The 19,066-nt window shown below is 41.2% G+C and overlaps 1 protein-coding gene across 2 annotated transcripts in view; it reads right to left on the bottom strand.

Moving 5' to 3' along the window:
• The window catches only part of PPM1A (protein phosphatase, Mg2+/Mn2+ dependent 1A), a 38,648-nt gene extending 20,236 nt beyond the window's left edge, over positions 1 to 18,412 (bottom strand). The window contains exon 1 of one of the 2 annotated variants that reach the window (XM_054970444.1): positions 18,077 to 18,412. Coding sequence is in view for 1 of the 2 variants with exons in the window: in XM_054970443.1 (XP_054826418.1) it covers positions 2,430 to 2,445 (16 nt within the window). In the remaining variant the exon portion in view is untranslated. Of the gene's footprint in view, positions 1 to 2,429; positions 2,617 to 18,076 lie in introns of those variants that run through there. The other variant, XM_054970443.1, reaches the window with a different exon arrangement.
• Positions 18,413 to 19,066: the final 654 nt, after the last annotated feature.

Below are 19,066 nucleotides of genomic sequence, written 5' to 3'. Positions count from 1 at the left end.
GTGATGACAAATTGTTATAAAGGATATTCCAATGATTGCATGCATGCTTTGTGGAGGCTGCCAACACCAGAGAGTAAATATAGCTTCTAAAAGCACCCCTCAGACAGGAAAGCGTAGGAATATATGGTCAATGTCATCACAGCAGAAGATCAACAGGGCATCTTAAGCTTCTGAGCCAAGGCAAACCTCTTTCAACCATACAGTCTACAATAAGACACAGTAATAAGAGTAAAATTTGCACTCCACGTTAGTAACCAAGTTAGCTAGCTAGCAGGTTTCAATTCAGTAAACTAAAAAACGTAAGATATATGTTGTATATTTCTGATGTATACATCAGAAATCAGGAATGTCTAGACCCAACTCCATCCAAGAGCACCCCCCTGCGCATTTTCCAGCTACCCAGAATAAGAACAGAGAGAGAGAGAGCGAGAGCGAGAGCGAGAGAGAGCAGGAAGCAGTCAGGTACCTCTCCACTATTCCTGAATCCTGCCCCAGCTGCCACTAGTCTCCCTTCAGCTGCTAACAGCATCAATTAGGCCCGCAGGGGAAGGGACACACGGATCCAAGTTAACTAAGAATCCATCCCTCTTCTGAAGAACAGTTTATATTGACTTTTGTGACTGTGAGCCCCACTCTAATTCTGAACATGCTCTTAGATGCAGATCTTTGAATCTGCAGTTGAGGGAGATTTTCTAAGGAAGAAAAATTGAAGAACTAGAAAAAGAACAGGGATTTAAAATCTAAAAACTTACCAAAAAAAAAAAAAGACCCAGGAGACCACAATAAGCCACCATCTTGGGAGCTGCTAAGCAACCCCAAGATGATTTGGCAGGGAGATTGCTGGAAGGCAACAGACAAAAGCAGCCAGGGAATGTAAGCGCAGAGCATCAACAGAGTTTGGACTACGGCCACTGCCCAAACCGTCCTCCATTCCTTAGCCCTCCCTTCTCTACCACCTCCCCCGCCTAGTGTTTTTAGAAAGTGGGAGTGGCTAAGAGGGGCTTTTCAGTTTCTAATGTTTATGGTATGATGCTGACAGCAATAGCTTTGTATAAGATACTTCACCCTTACAAATAGTGGAACTTCCTTATAACTAAACACGATAGGTCATCAGGGACTTAACGCACTTGACTGGAACTTCTAGTGAAGCCATCGTGGCGTTCCAATTTGAACCTCTCTCTGTTATCACTTTTATCACTCTCTCTCTCTCTGTTACCACTTTTCAAAAATCATATATGCTGTTATAAAAATCTGGCCAGAATCTCTCCTACTGTACCCATCACATATACACAATGAGCTCTCACCAGCCCTTCAGCACCAAGTCAATTGTTACAAGAAATAGAGGTTGAAAAATCCTGGGGCTCATAAGAGAAGCTAAAGTGGAGACAAAGCCAAGAGAAGCATTTTTCCGAAGTGTGTTAGATTCCTGCAATATGAAGACAGATATGCCAGATGAGGGGTTTTTTGCTAGCTCAGTATGTGTGCATGCAAGAACATTTTTAAATCTGTTGACTTCTAAAGGCATCCTGTTAAACAGAACTTCTGTCTGAAATGCTGAAGAGCTACTATCAGAGTTATACATAACTGACATTTTGTAACTGACTCCACCTCCAATGGCAGCCATTTTATGGTTCCACCCAGCAGCTTCTCTCAGAATTCCAAATTTGCCCACAGGTTCAAAAAGGTTGGGGACCCCGGTTTAAAGAGAAAGGGCCAAGACACCCCCATTTTCATACCGAAAACCGCTACTATCAAGTTGCTTTTACCTCCACTAAAAAAAAAAAGTAGGAGTACAAACAAATTTTCAGTTGGAGTAAAAGCAGCTTAGTTGTAGTGGGTGATTTTCAGCAGCAAGATGGGACTTAGTTTCTGTAAAGAACTGCAGCTCTGGCTGCTGTTCTTCAAACATTGTGTAAATCTCCTCCCTAAATAAAGATGGAGAGAAAACCAACAAATATGAAATCAAATAAATGAGAAGCTGAACACGTTAAGAAAGACAGGGAAAACAATTGATGACTTTTCTCCTTTGCACTCAAGTGTTTTTCAACCATCACAAAAAAAGTACATGCAATCTGTATGGAATAGAAGCAATGCTAGATTGGGCCCTTGATACAGTTTCCAAAGACTTGCCTCTCCTATCAAAAGAAACACTTTTCTTTTCAGGTATTCTTGGGGGGGGGGGGTCCTTCATATTGAATGTTTCCCTCTTTGGTTCCTTTTGCTTAATACACAAAACTACTTCTGCCTTCATTCTACAAATACATCAGTGTGGTTTCATGAATACATAAGAGTTCTGGTCAACAATATACTCTTTACCCATGTCTCATCTTGACATACACCTTTCTCCCCTCAACAACCCCCCACTGCCATGACTTTCCCTCTGTAATTATCTTACCATCTCGCTCCACAAGTCTTTCATGCTCTCATACCTTTCAAGCTCTCCATCTGCCCTTGCAGCCTCCTTCACTGGTGTCTAATCCAAGAACGGAGAATAAGCTTTTTATAGGGAAGAGCACCCGGAGGTCCCCAGAGCTGGAGACTATGGCTTGCTTGAGAAGTGAATGTAATCAGAACTAGCCAAGTTCACCAATTCCACTTCCATTCACAGAGGTCAATGAGGAAGCAGTTTTCTTTTAGATGTACTCGAATGGCCTGTCTCATGGCTCTGGCAAGTCCTTAGCTTGTTAAGGGACAGCCACTGAGAGCGCATTTACTTGACGAATGGAGAAATTAATTAGAAGGGTGTTCTTAACTGCTCCAAATGATCATGATGTGATAACTGAGGAGCCATTCTCTTAGGTAAGCTGGCCTACATCACAAAAGGTTTATATAGGTCAATGTCACCACCCTGAATCATACATGGAAGAAAATAGGAAGTCAGCTGAAACAGTGACGCAATGCACTCTTGATGTCTCATACAAATTAGCAAATGGACCACATTCTGTAACAGCCGAGGCATTAAACTTTACCAGGGCACCCCGATACAGAGTGTACTACGTCAAGTCATGATTATGAAGACACATATGGTTGATTACCAGGCACTGAAGGAAGAAACGGCAGACTTAGTTAAAAAAAAGAGGTAGGGAAAGCCATCCTTGCTAGGGTGCCAGGATAGAAGAAATATTTTAAGGCGTATAAATTCAACAGTTTCAGAAGTTTATTGACAATGACAAAGGAGAAAGTACATATTACTAAACATAAAAACCAAATATCTTAAGACAACAGAAAACCAGTGAGAGGGGGAACAACTCCCTTCAGATGACAAAAAAAGTAAAACTGGTACTGAAGGAAGTTTATTATAAATAAAAGATAATTATAAATAACTGACAAATTAAGAATAGCAACTTAAAGGGACCATATGGAATTTGCCCATAAGTTATTAAATCTCAAATTTCGTTTTAATTCTTTACAATGGGGGTGAAGATCCAGCACTCCCTAACATCTTCACTTAAAGGTTTAGCTAATAGATGTGAAAAACTAAAACCTTGAGCCCTGGAGAGCTGCTGCCAGTCAGAGTAGCCCATACTGAGCTTGACAGACCAATGGTCTGACTCTGTATGAATCAGATAATATATGTAAAATCACCAACTAGCTTCGGGCTTCTTACCAATGCACAAGGAAGATCTCGGGGTGATAGTTCTTTGAAAAAAGATATTGTTAATGGAAGCAAAACAGCAGCAAAACAACCACTTTACACTAAGTACCACAAAACCATTATATAAATCTGTGGTTCAACCATATTCAGACCATTGCCCAAGTTGCTCCATCTTAAAAAGGACAAAGAATCAGAAAAGGCAAAGGGCAAGCACAATAAACAAGAGCTGGAGCATTTCTCTTATAAGAAAAGCTAAGAGGTCATGGCTTTTAGCTTAGAAAACAATAAACTAACAGAACCATACTATGAATAGTGGAGTGAGAGAATTTTACAGGTATTTCTCTCATATAATTCTAGAACATAACTCATGTTATGAGGAATGTGTTATGGTCTCCAATGCTCATCTCCTTGTTTTCTGGGAAATATTTAATTCAATAACCACTGCTATATTGCACTTAAGATTCACTTTGCTCCCTGCCAGCTCAACTTCACTGGCCGTTGCTTGAAAAGAGTGAGGACGGTGAGCGTGACATGGTGCACTTCACGTTGTTCACCAAAAAGCATCTGATTGGTTTCAGGTCATACAAAAGCAAATATTTCTTCACGTAACTTAATTAATTCATATCAATAACCACTAAAATGACTAATAAGTTACTTCTAAACAAAATGATTACATACTAACAGAAGATAAACAATCAGGCAGAGCAACAAAACAGAATCCAGGTCTCTTGGTAGTATCTGGTAGTATCTTCCACAGAGACAGATAGGGAGGTCAAGAGGGTGATGAACCTTCCTTGCTTGTTAGCTTCCAGAGGCATCTGGCTGTCCACCTTTTAAATGATTTTAGCCTGTTTCAGCAAGTTAATTCTTAAACACACAATGCTTTTGACCACTGATATTCTGCCCATTTCTTAGTGTGAGTTTTTTAGTGTTTGGAAAAACAACCTGCTTCACAAACCTTGTCTTTCTCTCTCAAGCACATTTTACTTTCTACACAGTCAGTATGAAAACAGAACGGATGTAGCTGTTCTGTCACAGAATAATAATGAAAGTGTATTAAAAATGAAATTCAAATATTATTTCTGGCATTCCGGGCAGCAACTGAGCCACTGAACTACTCTACAATGGTCTGATATCTATTAACACACCTGTTACTTTAATGATATAAGAAAAATCATTTGAAATGAGTAATTTTGTTTTTAAGTCCAATGCACTGCTGCATTAGTTTCACTACCAGAGCCATAAAGCAGGTTAAGACGATATCTTTCACTAGAGTATCCAGCAGCTAGTTGATCCAATAAGATATTAATCTATGCTAAGACAAATCATGTTTTAACTAAGAGCTCAACAGGAGATTATCAGTCATGATACGAACACGTTTGTCATCTGTTGCCAGGTTAAGATTTTGTACCTAAAACATCCCTGGCATTGATAAATGTACATCACTGTATAATATCAGCTCTTAGCCCAGGAAACCATATGCAGTGCAGTGCAATCTTTAGCGAAATCAAAGCAAAAATCTTTTATGTTGAAACACAAATAAGCTAGATTTTCAGAGATCCAATACATCACTTTACCTATGTTAATTCTTTATCAAACTGCTATGAAGAATTTTAGCATGTAATAGTGAAATCTGAAAACAGGCTGAAATGTGGGTAGCTGTATTCATTTTAGTTTATGTTCATTTTACCATGTTAGCTGCAGACTTTTTTTTTTTTTTACAAGTACAATGCTTTAAACATGGACTGCTCAACAAAGGAACCATGGAAGCATTTTGACTTAAGTCAGAGATATTCCTATTCCAAGAAGAATTTTATGTTGAGTTCCTGAGTATGTCTGAAAATATATTTAGTTTTTAAGAGTTTTAATACAAGATGCAGAACTTCTGGTGTAAATTACAGTATGACTCAGAGGGAAAGCAAGATGGGTCAGTATTAAAGGGAAGGAATACAGAAAACATGGGTATTAAACCCCGAAGCCTTCAACTTCTGGGCCCAATTCTATAAGGCTCCCTCCATGTCCAAGTGACTACTCAAACTGACTACACTTTATCTGTCACATATCAGAGCAGACAAATCCTTTCCCTGCCTTGGCATTTAGACAGCAGTCTTCCCCCAGAAATTCTCTCCGTTCTTACTACTGAGCTACTACTGCTTTCCATCTACTACTGCTCCCCTTTAGACGTAGATATTTTTCTATGAGGAAGTGACCCATACAATCAGATATAGTCATGCAAAACCTGACACTGCCTCACAGAAAAGCAGCTCCCATTGGTCACATATACCCTGTCTTTCTCCCCAGGGGGGAACCCAAATCAACACTGTTCTCCTCGCCTCCATTTTATCCTCACAACAAGCTTGAAAGGCAAGTTGGGTTCAGAATGTGTAATGGCCCCAGGGTCACACGGTAAACTTCCATGGCAGAGTGGAGATTGTGCAGGGAGTTGAACTAGATGACCCTAGAGGTCCCTTCCAACCTTATAATTCTATGATTCTAACCCAAGTCTCCCAGATCCTAGTCTCGACACACTAACCACTGCACATTACTGCCTATCTCTGAAGCTCACCTCTGACTTGTTCAAAAGGTGGTAAGAGTTCTTGCCAATATTCAGAAGCAACCAGCAGTAGCCAGGAAATAGAGCCAGTGGGGACACACATTCAACCTTCACCCTATAGAGGTCACAGCCATCTTGGTTGTATGAACAATTGTATAACAAAGTAAAGATTCTGATCAGCGCAGAAGTAGGGAACTGACATTACCATGGCTATTATTTATTGTTCTGGTCTTCATGGAGCTTTCCGCGTCAACACAAGCCTATGTGTTTAGCAAGTGATACTGGAATGAGATTACAGCCAACAAGTAGTACAGTAGATGAACCCACTTGAATTATAAAGAGGGCTGCCGTAACTACAGCACACCCTTTTCTGTGTATTTTCACTATATGTGTCTTGAGAATCAGAGCGCCAGACATTTGCATCTGGAACTCCATTTGAGTATTTGATTTAAAACACCTAATACACCCAATGAAATGCTATACAAAAAACACTTAAAATTGAAGCATCTTTGAATGTTATGTCCTTAACACTTCTATATAACATTCTTTGCTGACAAAGGAACACTAAAGTGATGTAACAGCAAAATACTAACAAAAATCACAACACTGAACATTTAAAAACACATCAGCAATTACAAGAGTTACCAAAACATTCACAAAAGCATTAAGGTAGCAGGAGAAAGGGAACTTTATTCAATCAACTTCAGTCAGTATGAACCGCCATTCTGAAGACCCAAGTTTTTTTTTTTAAAAAAAATTTTTTATTGGGTTAGAACATTAATATTTTTACGTTACATTACATTCAATTTTCCCCTAATTTTTCGTTTCTAACCCCCTCCCTTTCCCCCCCTTTTGTTGACTTCCAACAGCTTTCCCACCCTCTGTCCCTTTTCCCTTACTTCTATTAATTTCCTCTGTCTAAAACAAATATATATTCTCCATTATATTAAGCAGTACATCTTTAACTCTTTTACTTATTATACATCCAAACTATACTTCTTTAGATAAACAATTTATCCCATTTTCCAATTTTGAATATTTCTATATATCATAAACCATAAAAATTCCCCACATTTAAATCAAACAATTTGATTTGTTCTCTATATATTAATCATTTCTTCTTTTTATAGTATTTCTATATAACTCATCACATAATCAGTCGTTTTAACTCTTCTATACATTCAGTTTGGTGCATATAAGTCTTATCAATTAAAAAAAATATTGTTAATTACTCAATCCTCATGTTTAAACCGTTAATTATTCTCTATCAATATTCTATCAATTAACCTTTACATATCTATATATATCCTGAAGACCCAAGTTTTAAGAGATTTGGCTAAATGGTCTTCCAAATGGTAATGTATTCATTTTGCCAGAAACTGTGGGCTCTAGAAAGGGCTGCATACACCTCAGAACAGTGATTCTTAATGGAGGGCAATCTATAAATGTGGGGGATGGGGCACGCAGAACTTGTGGGAGCAAATGGGGGAGGCTATTTGGGGTTTCAGGCAGCTCCTTCTACTTGCAATGGCTTCAGAAAGCAAACAAGGGAAAGGTGTTTTATACTCATCTCCCTATATTGAAGATAAAAATCCCAGATTTGTCCCCAGGCCTTTAAAAATGTGGCATACAGCAAAACAAAGATTAAAAAGAAGGCTGAATCAGGCACAAGGGGTCTCACTGAATGTATGCCTTAGAATGTATGCCTGTGCAGTTTATGCACAGATATCATAAATATATCTATATGAAAGCTGCCTTGTGGGTAAGATTTGGGTCCAAGGAGTTTGACTCTCAAAAACGCATACCCTGGAAATCTAGTTGGTCTTTAAGGTACTACTAGACTCAAATCTTGTTCTACTACTACAGACCAACACAGCCCCCTATCTGAAACTACTGTCGGGAGTGGTTTTCATGCTCTGACTCTTCATTTATTTGTTAACAACATCCTCTTTGCTACTTCAGATTCTTGCAGGGCCTCCTTTCTATGGAGTCCTCCCTTCAAGTTGTCCTTCAGGCCACATTACAAATCTGTTCTTTTGCAGTGGTGACTCCAATATTAAGAAACGCCCACCTCAATGTGGTGCGGAGGACCCCTATCCTGTGTATCTCATGTAAAATATACAAGCCCTTTTTTAAGGCAGGAATTTGTGCAGTTAATTTCATAAGCAGGTTATTACGCTGGAAGCAAGTTGTATAGCTTTATTTGTTTTAATTTTAATTAAGGGTCAGGGGGGTTGGTAAGCTGCCATGCTTGATGGAAAAGGTGGCATATCAATAGTTAAATATAAAAGGGGGGGCTTTTGACAATAATGTTGAATACTTGAGGGCAGCACTAAATTAAAGGATAAGAACCTGCACCCTAAAAGATCAGGCTCACAGCTTAGGGCACTGTTAAATTTTCCACATTACTGATGGGCATACCAAGTAGTGCCTGTAGCTTAGAGCAACTTTGCTTAAAATCATTTCTATGATGCCAAATAGGGTACCCAAGGTGGGAAACATCAAGACATGAAGACATTTAAAACTCCATTTAAAACATGTATACATAAAATATTTAACAATACAATAAAAACAGACGTGCAAACAACAAAACCAGTATCAATAACTGTTCACGGTGTGTACGCCAAACGAAACAAAGTCGTGAACAGGTAGCAGAAGACAATGACAAAGCGAGACAGATGAATCTCTCCGGTTTTCAAGTTTCGGCACCTCGACCAAGAAGGCCCTTTCTCAGGTTGTCACCTATCTAGCCTCAGATGGCAGGGGCACCTGAAACAAGGCCTTCAAAGATGACCAGAATGGACAGGTTCCTATGGGAGAAGACGGTCCTGAAGTTGAGGCTACCCCAAGCCACACAGGGCTTTAAAGGTCAACTCAAGCATCTTGAATTAGACACGGAAGCAAACTGGGAGCCATTGTAGATGGAACTGGAGTGATACAGTCCCTGTGATTTGTGAATCTTCCCAGAAAAGGACGGTCTCTCTATGGCAATCCATATACCTTCGTAACATCCAGAGTGGCCTGTATAATGCATTGTACATGACAATGTCTTTTAAAAAGTCTGCAGAAACTTCAGTGGGTCTGAACTGCAATAACTGTTCTGTTAACTTGATCACACAGAAACAAATGTATTTTGTCAGTGCTGAAAGACCTACACTGGCTTTTAGTTTGTTTCCAGCATAATTAAACATGCAGGAGTTGGGCCTTTAAGGCCCTAAATAGTATGTCATCAGAGTACCTCAAGGATGAGTTTTTCCTACACCCAGAAACATCCCGCACTATCCAGCACTTGAGTTTCATTTGAGGCTCTTCTCTAGGTTCCTCTGCCTTCTGAAATAGACTCTGAGGTCGAACCAAAGTGAGGCCCTTTGCTGTGGTTACACCTAATTTGTGGAGTTTCTTTCCATCTTTATGACATGCTAGGCATCAAGTGAAGGTGGCCCTATCTGTCCAAGGTCTTGGAAGTTAAGTGCTTTGGCTGTCCACCGTCCCCACTGCCTTTTTCTGTAATTCTTTTTTTTAAAGCTTCATGCCATTGTGTTAACTTTACTACTCCGTAGTTTATGTATACTGCTGTTTTAATGAGTATCTCAGTTCCTGTCATTCTGGTTTTTTTCACTACTGTAAGCCACCTGGTATGTCTACTAGACAGAAAAGCAGCATACAGATTTTAAAAAGAAATACATGTATAGCATTGGCATTCTCTATCTCTTTGCTTCTTATAGATTTGGAAAATGCCAAGCACTTGATCACTCAAGCTTCCCAAAATCGCAACGGGCACCTAGAAATTTGAAAATACTTTCCACTGTAGTTCAGCATCGTCATCTTAAAAAATGATTTCGGTAATTCTGATATCTAGGAATTTGAAATATTTTACAAGTCCAGCAGCAACTGCCCTATTTTGTCCCTCCCCCCCCCCCATATTACTTAGAAAAGCCTGACTTAAAACCACTAAGAAGGAAAAACAAAAGAATGATCTCTCTAGGAAATTGGGGCATAAATCTGCACAATACACGCTTGCAGAATGCATGTTTAACTGAACCAGTTATTCCCATAAGCCCCTCTGCAACATCACCATTTCAAAAATTACAGCATATTTACAGAGACTTTGTACTTTGATTAAAAGTAATTAAAAGGTTAGTATCTTTTGCTTAATTATCAGGTATTGCTGCTCTCAGGTCTGGCTCTTTGCTTTTACAAAAACCGCATATAATATAGCATGGACTGATAAAGGTACATTTACTTCAGCAAATCATATTGCACTCAGCACACTACTGCCTGTATCCAGCAAGGCCAATACATCTGGGTAATCGTGTAATACCCAGAACGCTGACATACACATCCCTTGTTCAGCCAGCTAGTGCCAGCTCTGAAGAAGCAAAACATACTTTCTATGTGTCTCTTCTGAACTCCTGCTTCAAATACTCTATGCTGCTTGTGTGAGTACATAACCCACATGAGAAAAATCGAGCACAAAGTATCCTGTGAAACAGCTCCAAATTTGGATATAAAATACATCCTGTTTATTTCCCATCACTACTCCAATCCATTTGTTAAATTACTTTTCTGATCACCAGCATATACTAAACTGTTTCTGCCGCACACAATGCTGACAGCAAAAATGCAAACTTTGCACAGATCTACCTTTGTACTATATTTTGACTTAGCGTGTTTATTGTGTCTGCAGACTATTGCCTAAGTTGATAACACTTAGCACTTCAAGAGAACAAGGTTGTTCTCAACATACTGGACATGTCCTTGAATCACAGTGTAGGTGATTAGCCATGTTGGTCTGCAGAACAGCAGGATTTGAGACCAGTGGGACCTTAGAGACCAACTAGGTTTTCAGAGTGTAAGCTTTCAAGCTTCAGAGCTCCCTTCTTCAAACACAAAAAGGATTCACAGGCCCACAGCTTTTTAGATCCTCTGCAGAAGCTGCGAATGGCAGTGCAGTCTCAAGACCCAACATACTATGTAAATAAATGCATAGGATGAAATGCAACAGTGACACCACATCAACCTACCCCACTCATATGAATTGACCCAAGATACTATGACAGTACTGTAGCTGACGTAGTGGCACCACTTTACCAGAACATCCTCCTTTGCAGTGAAGCGCCAATAGGTAGAACTCCAAACAGGCCTACAGTCAAGCAGGATGGGGGCAAAGCAAGGACAGAGTGGGACAGGACAGGAACCATCCTAAGGGCATTTTAATCATCACGGAACCACCCTCAACAGCAGAAGTTATACACCCAAAAAGTTATTAGTGCCCTGATCTGAATAGCCCAGGTGAGCCTAATTTTGTCAGATCTCAGAAGCTAAGCAGAGTCAGCCATGGTTAGTAATTGGATGGGAGACATCCAGTGAAGACCAGGGTTGCAGAGGCAGGCAATGACAAACCACCTGTTAGTCCCTTGCCATGAAAACCCTGCCAGTGGTTGCCATAAGTCGGCTATGACTTGAGGGCATTCTCCACCACCACCACCAAGTTATCATCACAGGACTTCCCATTAAACAGAGAATGGTAGGAGAGATACACTCCACTTGCCTCTAAGAGGATGCCAAAGTTACATGAACACGTGCTACTCTGTGCCCCACAGCAGTTTTATCCTCAGGATTAAGGTAGAAAAGTTTGATTCTAAGAACATAATTTGAAAGTGCAGTCAATTGGAACTGATGAAACTTTCTTCCAAGCATGTATTTCAGGCAAACTGCAAAGCACCTAAAACCTAAGCCAGCCAAAGCTTGACCAGCTTTCTGACCAGACTACAAGTCTTATCTATGCCACAGACACCACAGATATGATTCTTGCTTCCCCCCCCTCCCCATTTCTCCTCTTCTGTGTTTTACTTTAGTGATCCCCTGGAGAAGGGGGTCTTGTCATGCTGAGCTTTGGCGGACACTCCCCACCAGTCCGAATGTCAGAGGGGTGCCAGGATCCCATGCATATCACACTGCATTTTGAGGCCCCTGGAATGCTTTCAAAGCACACTGTGACTACAAGGATAATTCTCTGCTATGCTTTACGTCGCCAAGCTTTGGAAAGGGGCATGTATTCATCCTTTTATTAGCCAACTATACATAGTTCTATATGCAGGTTGACTCTGACGCAAAATGCAGAAGTAAATTATCCCCAATTAACAGAAACCCATCAAACACACTTAGTATTAATTATTTCAATGGGGACAATGATCCCCCTGCAAATTATCTGGAACTAGAGTGCTCAAGTTTGGATGGATCATGCTCGCCATATTCCAGGCAAAGATATTAATCTCACAAGTCTGTAGAACTGGAAGCCTGAATAAAGCACACAGGATAGGACATATTTTTTACTGCATGAACATCCCATCATAATCTTATCTCCTCTCCATTTCACTGATACACCACTTCAGACCTCTTGCAACTCAGAGGAGTTCATATTAGTTTATAAGAGAATCAACTTTTTGAAAATGTTTGAATACTCAGCAGCTCAGATTTATTTAGTCTACAACTCTACCACAAAGGTTCAAGGTGAGTGAATGATTATTACAGACATTAAAAAAAAGACCCTGTTTAAAGAAACAAGAATTACAAACCAAGAACCAAGCTCAGTAAGCTTTAAGGATGAAGCACTGGCCAACTGACTATATCTTGTCTGCAGCTGAATATTACATGGTCTCAAGAATACCTTTGTGTAACGGTCAGCCTACCTTTTTAACTGCATCACGGTGTCCATCTAATAAAGACAGAAGTGTAGGTTCATTACTTCTGTTCTATTAAGTTCATGTCTTAAATACTGAACCAATACTCAAGCCATCTGAACAATTCTACTAAGGAACAAGTAATGTACCAAAAATCAGATAGATGAAGCTCTGAAAGCAAACCCAATGAAACTAAGCTTTGTCCTGCTGTTTCTTAGGAGAATAAGAATTTGGACTTGCATCTCCACTAGCCCTTCCCTTTCCCTCCACCCATCCCAGGCAGAAAGGAAAGCAGAGCTGAGTTCCAACCACTCCATGGAGAAACAGACCTTAACCTCTCCCGTTCTCAATACAACACTAGTGCTTCCCATAGCAAGGACAGCAGAGAATGCACAAACATGACCCAGAGAGGAGATGCAAAACTCCAGGGGGAAAAAACCATTAAAAACTCCATGGAGGGGGGAGGGGTCTGATTTCTCTCTCCTTTTTTCAATCTTTCCAATGGAAAAATTGGGATATTTTGAATAGTTCTGAAAAAACCTCCTATGCCCCCCCCTTTTTTTTTTGCTCTTTGGGAATAAGAGCAAAAATAAGAGAAATGGTTTACTCACTCAAAATATAAAGGAATGAAAATTGTTCTGGATATACGACATACTTTTAAGGATACACTAGTTTAGTGAATAATCTTGGCAACCGCCAATATGGGAAGGGCTGCATTGTAGGGATGGGGTCTCAGATGCTTCCCTAACAAGTTGGGGATCATAGACTTCATCACCATTTTTGCCTCATATATTATCTGCTGCTTTAAATATGTACTTCTATGTACAACCATCACTCCATGCTGTCTAATGTTACTCCTAGAATTGATTATGTTTTGCTCCAGTAGTTTTTCTACTATGTCTTGGATCCTTGCTAATGCTATGTCTTTAAACTTGTATATGTTTACCTTATGGTATTATATTGTATTAAAATGTACTTGCTTGATACTGATTGTATTAACCTCATACTGTGTAATCCGCCTTGAGTCTCAGTGACAAAGGCGGACTATGAATGACGTAAATAAAATAAATAAATAAATGTTTTAATGATAATTTAAAAGTTTTGTGTTTTTAATGTTAACGTTTTTGATATCCAAACATGATGCTCTTCCTACCTACAGCCACTATATAAGACTGTATTTGTTCAAATAATAATAAGACAGTTTTGTCTTTACTACACAATTTTTAATTTCTGCTTTTATTTCTTCCCTACTTCTGAAATGGGAAAAATTAAGATACATGTGCCAAGATGACAGAGGGAGCAGTGGTTTGTAAGTATTGGGTATATTTGCAATTTTGTTTGTAGAAAGCTACTGCATTTTTACTTTTAAATTCCATAAATATGCCAATTTGTACAATTTTATATGCGGTAAAGTTATAAATAATGCATTTGATGTTGTTAGTGGAACAATACACATTTAGGTTTGATAGAAAGTACAACATATATTTCAACTTTCCCCCAAATTTTAATTTTTCCCAGGACTCCAAAATTACCAGACATTTTACATTTCTAACCCAGGGAGGAGCTTCATTTCCCAGCAGTAACACTAACCTACCTTACAGTGCTATTGTTGAGACCAGCCTTGCAATTTGCCACTCTCACGGGACAAGTAATTTGCTTTAAGGAACTGGTCTACTGGACCCGTTACTTGAGGAAAGCCCTAACACACATGTATATGCAGATGGATCTGGTGGATCCAAGCCATGATAGTCACTCACAACATATTTCATGACACTTTTCAATCAAAAATTGATTCTTAAAGCATCTCAGAAACAAAGCCTAAAACAAATCAAATTTCAATGATAAAATGCTCCTTGTGGAAGAGATTCCAAGCTTAGTTGGATTCAGACACAACTGGGGATTGCCCAACTGCCCTCCTTCTGATAGCTTTACAAATGATAACTGGAAGTAGGGCGGTTCAACAAGAGCTAGTTTTAGCCAAGATGGAGGAGCATATGGCTGCTTCCTGCCTTTCCTTAGTACTTTAATCCTAAATATATTCTTTGGGTTGAAGGCAGTGTGATTTGACTGCCAAAGAAGTATTTCATGTCAGGGTGTTTAAAAGTGTGCAGTGTTTAAAATGGGAGAAGGAAAGTCTGACACATGGGATCTAGCAGCAAAGGCCCTAAGCCCAACTCCAAAGGGTCAAAAGCAGTATGAGGAGATTTCTAAAATTATTTTGCAATGTTTAACATCCGTCTCTAGCTGTCATCTGTATGTATAAATATTCCACCCATCTGGCTCTTGAAAGAAAGCAGAAACACAGAGGAAGATTACCTGGCTGCTCAACATCTTTATATATTCCAATTTTTTCCCCTGATCTTGCTTCCAAGCATTCACTTCTATTGCTACTTACAGCTTTACAAAAGAAGAGAGAATGAAAACTGACAGATCCCGACAGCTCTACTGCTTCCTTCAGGGCTCTAGATAAACAAGGACCAAGAGGATCACAATCTTAATTTCACTCTTAGAGCCTGACAACGCCTTTAGCAGCACAAGCACTGCAGCACTCTTCGTCTGCAGGCTCAGGAAAAAAATTGCTGGGTCACATTTGGACTGCTGTTATAATGAAGAAGCCCTTTTGAAAAACAAGAACTTTAAATTTCATAAACTGGTGAGATCACAAACAGACACACACCAACAAAATGTGTCATGACTGAACAATAAGATATTAAGTTATAAATCGTTCCTCCTGTTTCAATAGATACTTGCTTTTACAAAATACAGCATCCAGATTAATGTCTAAATACCGAGTCTTTAGTAAGCACAGAGATCCTATATGCCAATGAAAAGTCACATTAACTCAAAATAACTAATCAACCATAAGCGGGACAATAATTATCACACTGAAATAATCTCGACTATACAACTTTAACACCCTCACTTGCTGCTGTCCACCTCTACAACGGAACATTTCTGAAGCAATACTTCCACCTCTGCTTTGTATTGTAAATTAATCCCAAAACCTGTGTTTTCAAAACACGCCCTGCTGAGCACAATTATATACACCTCTGTCTTTAAAACTTTCAGCATCAGGGCGGTGTGTATTCTACAGTCACACCACTCAACCACATGACTGCCTTCTGGGTGCAAGACTCAGCATCCAAGCAACCTCTGCTCTCTACCTCTCTTTAAATACATTTATATCATTTATGATTGTTAAGGGAGACTTGGAAATGTGAGCAATGCCTAATGAAATCTGGGGATGAGAGAGCTAAGCAGGATTTCTAGCGACCTGGGACAGGACTTCTGTGCCCTCTATAACTTTTCCCCTTCTTGATGACTACCATAAATAGAATACACACATGTAAATTCTATATACAAATCAGTTTGACTTTGAGAAATAATACAGGCCAAAAAATTAATCTTTTCTTGGGATGTGTGTGTTATATGCCAATCTGACTAATTTTCAATGCTGAATAGATGCAGTCTGAATCATAATATGCAAGATAAATAAACGTAGGAGCATTGCTCTGTAAAATACCACTTAAAATAGCTAATTTCAATGGCAGCATTAAAAAAGTACTAATTAATTACTTTTACTATTTCACTGGGCAGTGACGCAATCCTCTCTTAAAACAACAAAGCCTCACACCCAGTTTGACTATTTGAAATATGACAAGAGGCAAATTATTTACATAACCTTTTTGTTTTGGTTCATAATTCTCCCTTTCCCACACCTTTTTTTTTTTTTAAAGGCAGCAATAAGCACTTGTGCGTAGGAAGGCGATCACTGAAGCAGACTGATTTATAAATATGACATTTAAAAGCATATACCTAGTGAAGTGTTTTATTCAGCAGGGTGGGGTACTTTATAAATAGATTAATTTATTAATGGTTCTGTGAGTGATAGGAGAATGCTGAGCTGGAGGTGGGCTGAAAGAGGAAAATGTGTACTTATAACCATTATTAATAAATCCTGGCAGACACGGAGCCCTTTCTCCCACCACCACCATCTTCCTCCCGGGAAAGAAACAGACATCACGCTACGTCACCACAAGACTAAGCTGACTTAAACAATGAACACAGAGCAACCCAATCCCAAACTGGCCTTTTTTCTTAATGTATCCATTTACTGATTAACTGTCGCAACGCAATGTACACTTTACCTGGAAACAAGTTTTATTGAAACCATAAAGGCTTTTTTTATCTTTTCAATTTTATTTAACGTATATACTGCCTCTCCACCACATTTAGTGCTCCAGGCGGTTTACACATTTTCTTCTACATAAATGCACTCAGGACTGTCCTACATGCTTTATAGCTCTCCCTGTATCATAAACCTTACTACATGATTTTTTTTAAATAAGCACTTTGAAGGATACCAGTCTCGTGTTAACAGGTTTTAAAAAGAAAAACATCAACTGCTGCATTACAAGCCTCAGAATGACAGCACTGATGCTGTGCCATTACCTACTTTCGAGGGTCCCTTTCTCACAAGTTATCACCTAACTGGGGGTGGGGGAGGCAAGCGGAAAGAAATTTAACTCCATTCCTGAATGGCTATTCTTGCCCTCACCCCTCTATTCTCCCCTACCTTCCCTGTGTGTCAAACTTTACACTGCAAGATCCTCAGGGCAGAGACCAGCCCTTTTTGTCCAAAGAGGAAAGGGAGAGAGAGCATTACTTTGAACCAGCGTCACAGTCGGCGAGGATGGCCACAATTTCAGAGGCAGAAATAAAACTTACCAGGAAAACGAGGAAGGAAGATTTGTGGCGGTGGTGCTGGGAAATTATCTACTCTGTAAAAAGGCACCCAATAGTCCAAAAAAGCCCAGTTTCTATCGCCGCCCACCTCCCCAGTGCCATCTGTTAGCGGGGGAGGCGGCAGACGACCCCTTGCAGAGGATTACGACCCGCAACGCCCACACCCAGGCGAGCATGGTTGTCAACCTCCAGGTGGTGGCTGGAGTTCTCCCGGAATTGCAGCTGATCTCCAGACGGCAGAGATCAGCTCCCCTGGAGAAAATGGCTGCTTTGGAAGGAGGACTCTATGGCATTAGACCCCGCTGAGGTTCCTCCCCTCCCTGGGATCCACCCCAAATCTCCAGGAAGGCCCCAACTCGGAGTTGGCAACCCTAGCAGGGCGCCTCTCCTCCGCCCCACTTGTTTACAGGCCCCCGGATCAGAGCCAGGCGGGGCGGCCTCCTCCCTCCGCGCCGCCCCCACTCCAGCCCGGCGCCCTCCCGGCCTTCGCTCACTCACCCGGCTGCCAGAAAGGAAGGGGAGTCGGAGGCAGCTCGGCGCTCCGGAGAGGCGGGTGGGCCAGAGGCGGCGCGGGCCTGGCCGGCGACGAGGGGCCTGGGCCTCAGTTCATTCGCACGGCGGAGGCGACGACAGCCGCCGCCGCCTCTCTTCCTCCCGCTGCTGCTCGTCCGCTCTGGCCCAGGGGGGGCACCGAGCGCGCATCGCTCCTGCCGAACCCACGCCCCGGCTGGCCCGGCTCTTCCCCTCCGCGCCGGCCGGCCGCGCCACAGAAAGGCTCGCCCCGCTCCGCTCTCCCTCGGCGCCGCTCGAGTCCCTCAGGCGAGCCAGCGAGCGGCCGCGCATGCGCGGAAGGGAGAGGCAAACCCTCCCTGCGCGGACCTCGCACGCGCGAGGGAAGGAGGGGGGAGGGGGAAGCAGCCCGCCCCGCGCGCACGTCCGACGGATGCAACGTACGCATGCGCGAAACGAAACGCCCTCTTTTCTTTAAAAAAAAGAAAGAGCTCTTCGATGACGTACTCGCGCTTTGCTTTCCTGACCAATCGGCTCTCCCATCGCCCCTCCCTCCCTCCCTCCTCGCGCTCGGTTTTCTCGCGCGCTCGCTCTTTTTAAAGAAGCTGCGACAGCTGTGTGTATGCTTTGGGTTTGCAGACTCTGGCGGAGCGAGCGGCGAGAGTCCCGGATGTTGGGGGGGGGAGGCTTGGAGTAGGAGGTGTTTGCTCAGGCTGGGGTTTCTGATTACATCACCCTTGTTTCGACTGCGCCTGCGTCTCTGAGAGAAAGAAAGAGAGAAAATGGCTTTCGTTGCCTGAGGGAAGAAGAGGGAGAAGATGTAGTTGACGTCTTACCTTCCCTCTCTCTTTCTCTCTCTGCTGAAGAGTGAAAGTTGTGGGAAGTGTGAACGTGACACACCCAACAAAAACACGCCACACCATTAAAGTTGCCAAGTGAGAAGCGCTTTCCTTGCCTTTTTTTTTAAAAAAATGCAAG

Source organism: Eublepharis macularius, chromosome 2 (assembly GCF_028583425.1).
Source record: "Eublepharis macularius isolate TG4126 chromosome 2, MPM_Emac_v1.0, whole genome shotgun sequence".
NCBI classification, from domain to species: domain Eukaryota; kingdom Metazoa; phylum Chordata; class Lepidosauria; order Squamata; family Eublepharidae; genus Eublepharis; species Eublepharis macularius.
The sequence above is the reverse complement of the archived record's forward strand: the minus strand, read 5'-3'. Positions and strand labels throughout refer to the sequence as shown.